Raw genomic sequence first — 5048 nt, 5'->3', positions numbered from 1 at the left:
TAATTTTATATTTGTTTCTAACCGGATATAGGCTCTCCATTTTCTCTAGTTCCAAGCTACACAGGAAACTCTATGGAATCCTTTGTAAATTAAAGTAGTAGAGGGGACTTCTCTGGTATTCAGTGGTATCCGGTATCCAGACCTTGTCTTCTGATGCAGGAGGCATCCCTGGTCGGGGAACTAAGATGCCTTGTGCTTTGTGGCAAAAAAAATAATAATAATAATAATAAAATAACGTAAAATAGAAGCATTATTGTAACAAACTCAATAAAGACTTTAAAAATGATCCATATCCAAAAAAAAAAAAAAAATCTTAAAAAATAATGAAGGAAATGTGAACACGCTTTTATTGTGATTGATAAGCTGATGCTGCCACCTCGTGGCAACGTTTAACACCACCTTGAAAAAGAACTATAACAATGTTACTTCACTAAGAACCTTGCCTACACTTTATTTGAACACACCCTATATTCAATATAGGGGCAATATAGCAGAAAGTGGGCTTCCCTGGTGGCTCAGACTGTAAGGAATCTGTCTGAAATGCCGGAGATGCAGATTCAATCTCTGGGCCAGGAAGTTCCTCTGGAGAAGGGAATGACCACCCAGCTCAGTACTCTTGCCTGGAGAATTCCATGGACAGAGGAGCCTGGGGGGGCTACAGTCGATGGGGTCACAGAGTCAGACACGACTGAGTGATTATCACTTTCACTTCACTGTATTCACTGAGACCCTGTTAAATAGGAGATGAATAAAAAAGCAGAGGGGAATCTTTCATTAAGAATGTGAAATAGTGCATCTCATGGTACTGAAGGTACAACAAATTTTAACAAACTTTGACCCTCTTGTTTTCAAGTAATATTGTAAAGTAATCAGCCTCTAATTAAAATAAATAAATTTAATTTTAAAAAATGTAAAAAAATAAATTAAAATTGGGTTTATAACAGTTTAGAAAATAAGGTCATTTTGAGGGAATCTTTAAAAATCATGTAGAAGAATGGAAGGATAGCATCTCCCAAATTCTTCAAATTTTTTAGCATCTTTAGATGATGGTCAGATAGTCTAGCCATGTCTGGAAGCTTTACTTTTTAATCTATTTTCTGTTTTAGATGGAAATTTAACTTTTGAGGCAAAACTTTCTCCTGGCGATGGTCCTGCACATAGCAGCTTTCACTTCTTTATTTCTCAAGCTGTAGATGAGAGGATTCAACATGGGAATCACTGCTGTGTAGAACACTGCCACCACTTTATTGAGATCCAGAGAAAAAACTGCGCCCGGCCTCACGTAGATAAAGAAGAGAGTCCCATACAAGATGGAGACAGCTGTGAGATGGGAAGAGCACGTGGAAAAGGCCCTGTGCCTCCCATGAGCAGAGTGGATGCTCAGGATAGAGATGAGGATGTAACAATAGGAGATTAATATAGTCAGGCTGCTGACGACCAGTACAGCTCCAGCCACGATGAACACTAGCAATTTATTGATCCGCGTGTCAGCACATACCAGAGATAGAAGCGGGGACATGTCACAGAAGAAGTGATTGATAATGTTGGAACCACAAAAGGGAAGTCAGAAAGCAGCTGTTGTGTGGGTCATGGTGTTCAGAAATCCAACAGCATAGGGTCCGACCACCAGCTGTATGCAGAGTCTGTGGGACATGATGACGGAATACAGCAATGGGTTACAGATGGCCACATAGCGGTCATAAGCCATGGACGCCAGGAGAAGGCACCCGACGGCCACAAAGAACCCAAAGGACCACTGCTGCAAGGCGCAGCCCAGGAAAGAAATGGCTTTCCTTTCAGCGAAGAAGTCTCTCAGCATCTTGGGGCCAACCACGGATGAAAAGCAGACATCCGCAAAGGACAGGTGACTGAGAAAAAAGTACATCGGTGTGTGCAGGCGGGAATCCATCCGGATGAGGATAATCATGCCCAGGTTTCCTGTCATGGTGACAAGGTAAAAAAGAAGGAAGAGCAAGAAGAGGAAGCCGTGCACGTGCGGATGGTACTTAAAGCCTGTGAAAATAAACTCTGTGATCCTTGTATAGTTTTCACCAGCCATTGGTTAGCTCAGTCACTAGAGTGAGGAAAAAAAAAAAAAAAAAAAACAAGAAATTTATCATGCACAAAGCTTTAAATTACTTAGAAGCATAACATTATCCATAAGAAAAGAAATTGCAGGTTTTCAGTTTGGGAACCTTGGCATACAAAAGCTAGAATAAAATGCCAGCAAATCAAATACAGTTCTAAAGAGCAATATGGCTTAAAAGTTTTAGAGAGAAAATTAGGGTTTAACTAAGAGTTTGTTCGACATTAGAAAACCTATAAAATATTTTAAATGTTGGTCAATCTTATTTTCCCATAAATCCAGTTAACTCATCTTGAACTTTTGAGGATATAGAGAAGCAGAAATAGGTTTAAAAAGTGAGTTAAACTTACATGGCAGTGAGTTCCTTTCTTCTTTAGAGAATTAACATTGGAGTACAAACTGTGCTCTTTTTTCAGCACACATTTCATCTTCCCACCCAGACCTGTGCCTTTGCACAGAGAGGAAGTCCAACTGTCTAGCAGTCACTTGGTTGTATTCTTAGATTTTCCCCCAAGGAAATAGGAAGATTCCACTCTGAAAAAAAAAAAAAAAAAATCTCCACGTGAATTAAGGTTTTAAGAAGTAATTACATCATTTTTTGTTCTGGGAGAATTTGTTTCCCTAAAGTATGCCATACCTTGGGAATTTTATTAAGAGGAAAGTAAATTAAAACGTATTGCTGCCTCTAAATGCTTTTAAAAATCCTCTGGGATCAAAATATTTGTTTTCTGTGTTTGACTCCTTTTCTTACCTCCTTCTTTAGGTATTTACAGAGTAAACTTCAGAGTAATGATGACACAATTTCTGGAACTGTTTATCTAAAGTTCATAGAGAATTTTCCACAGAATACCTTATTTGACATTGTGATCATTTTAATTAGTGTCTTTTTCCAATACGGACAAAAAAAAAAACACTGAAAATCAAAAGGTATGAAGAATTTCTACTGTATATACAGGTTTTTCCATGAGAAATTGAGAGATGTTTCACTGACAAAGGCAAATATAATGCTGCATTGGAGCTTTACCAGCCATTTTGCCGATTTCTAGTGAGATTGAGCAACTTTGCAATATTTAAAGGACATTTACATAATCAATAGTTATTCAAGTGTTGGCCCACATTTTTTCACTAGATTGCCTGACTTGTTTAAAAAATATATGGTAATTATTCATGTATTTCAGGTATACCAGCTATATTCACTGTAAATACATCTTTCCTTGGTGTGCCTTACATGTTTATGCTCTTAAAGGCAAGCCTATGGTCTCAATTTTAATGTGGTTTAGGGAATCAATATTTTCTTTCATGTTTAGTATTTTTGTACCTTATTTTTTTTAATTTGCAACCACATATCACAGAGATCCTCTCCTGTATTATTTTCTAAATGTTTTAATCCCTTGCCTTTCACATTTTGATCTCCAAATCATCTTGAGATGACCTTAGTATGTGCTGTGAGGTAAGAGTAAATGATCACTTTTTTCCCATGCAGATCCCATGGATCCAATACCATTTTTTCAAATCTTTTCTCTCCTCAGTATCAGTCAGTTCAGTTCAGTAGCTCAGTTGTGTCTGATTCTTTGCTACCCCATGAATTGCAGCACGCCAGGGCTCCCTGTCCATCATCAACTCCCAGAGTTCACTCAAACTCACATCCATTGAGTCAGTGATGCCATCCAGCCATCTCATCCTCTGTCGTCCCCTTCTCCTCCTGCCCCCAATCCCTCCCGGCATCAGAGTCTTTTCCAATGAGTCAACTCTTCGCATCAGGTGGCCAAAGTACTGGAGTTTCAGCTTTAGCATCATTCCTTCCAAAGAACACTCAGGGCTGATGTCCTTTAGAATGGACTGATTGGATCTCCTTGCAGTCCAAGGGACTCTCAAGAGTCTTCTCCAACACCACACTTCAAAAGCATCAATTCTTCGGTGCTCAGCTTTCTTCACAATCCAACTCTCACATCCATACACGACCCCTGGAAAAACCATAGCCTTGACTAGACGAACCTTTGTTGGCAAAGTAATGTCTCTGATTTTGAATATGCTATCTAGGTTGGTCATAACTTTCCTTCCAAGGAGTAAGTGTCTTTTAATTTCATGGCTGCAGTCACCACCTGCAGTGATTTGGGAGCCCAAAAAAAATAAAGTCTGACACTGTTTCCACTGTTTCCCCATCTATTTCCCATGAAGTGATGGGACCAGATGCCATGATCTTTGTTTTCTGAATGTTGAGCTTTAAGCCAACTTTTTCACTCTCCTCTATCACCTTCATCAAGATTTTTTTAGTTCCTCTTCACTTTCTGCCATAAAGGTGGTGTCATCTGCATATCTGAGGTTATTGATATTTCTCCTGGCAATCTTGATCCAGCTTGTGCTTCCAGCCCAGCATTTCTCATGATGTACTCTGCATATAAGTTAAATAAGCAAGGTGACAATATACAGCCTTGATGTACTCCTTTTCCTATTTGGAACCAGTCTGTTTTTCCATGTCCAGTTCTAACATATACTGCCATGTAATTAACCCACATAGTCACCAAAACTGGCAGAAAACATGATGAAAAATACATAAAACAAAAATTCTAGGGTATTACTAACTACTTTTATCCTTCAAAGTTACTGAACTAAAATTAAATGCATTTTTGTTGTTCTTTAATTTTTTAAATTAAAGTTTAAATACATTTTAAAGAAAGTCTTTAAGGATGACAAAGTGTAGATCTCAATAAATCTTATACTAGTACAAAAACATCATTTATTCCCCCATTTTTTGCATTTGTTGCCATGTTCCAGAAAATAGAACACAAAAATATGGCTGAAGGAATATCGTAACTGGAGAAAATAAAAGTATGAGACCGAATTATGAAGTCACAGGTAATGCATTGACTCTTCATGGCTGTTGGTGCATTATCTGTAAATATAGAACTAATATCCTGCCTATGTCACAAAGATCAATAAATAATAACAATAATAGCTAATA

The 5048-nt window shown here is 38.1% G+C and overlaps 1 protein-coding gene across 1 annotated transcript; it reads right to left on the bottom strand.

The window, feature by feature from the left end:
* Positions 1-931: 931 nt before the first annotated feature.
* LOC102390323 (olfactory receptor 1009) lies at positions 932-2617 on the bottom strand. The gene is given in 2 exon segments (XM_006080711.4): positions 932-2074; positions 2437-2617. A coding segment is annotated over 1 exon segment (945 nt). The 5' UTR covers positions 2060-2074; positions 2437-2617; the 3' UTR covers positions 932-1114.
* Between the last annotated feature and the right edge of the window lie 2431 nt (positions 2618-5048).

Source organism: Bubalus bubalis, chromosome 16, assembly GCF_019923935.1.
Source record: "Bubalus bubalis isolate 160015118507 breed Murrah chromosome 16, NDDB_SH_1, whole genome shotgun sequence".
Lineage (NCBI taxonomy): Eukaryota > Metazoa > Chordata > Mammalia > Artiodactyla > Bovidae > Bubalus > Bubalus bubalis.
Note: the sequence above shows the minus strand (reverse complement) of the source record. Positions and strands in the feature narration are given on the sequence as shown.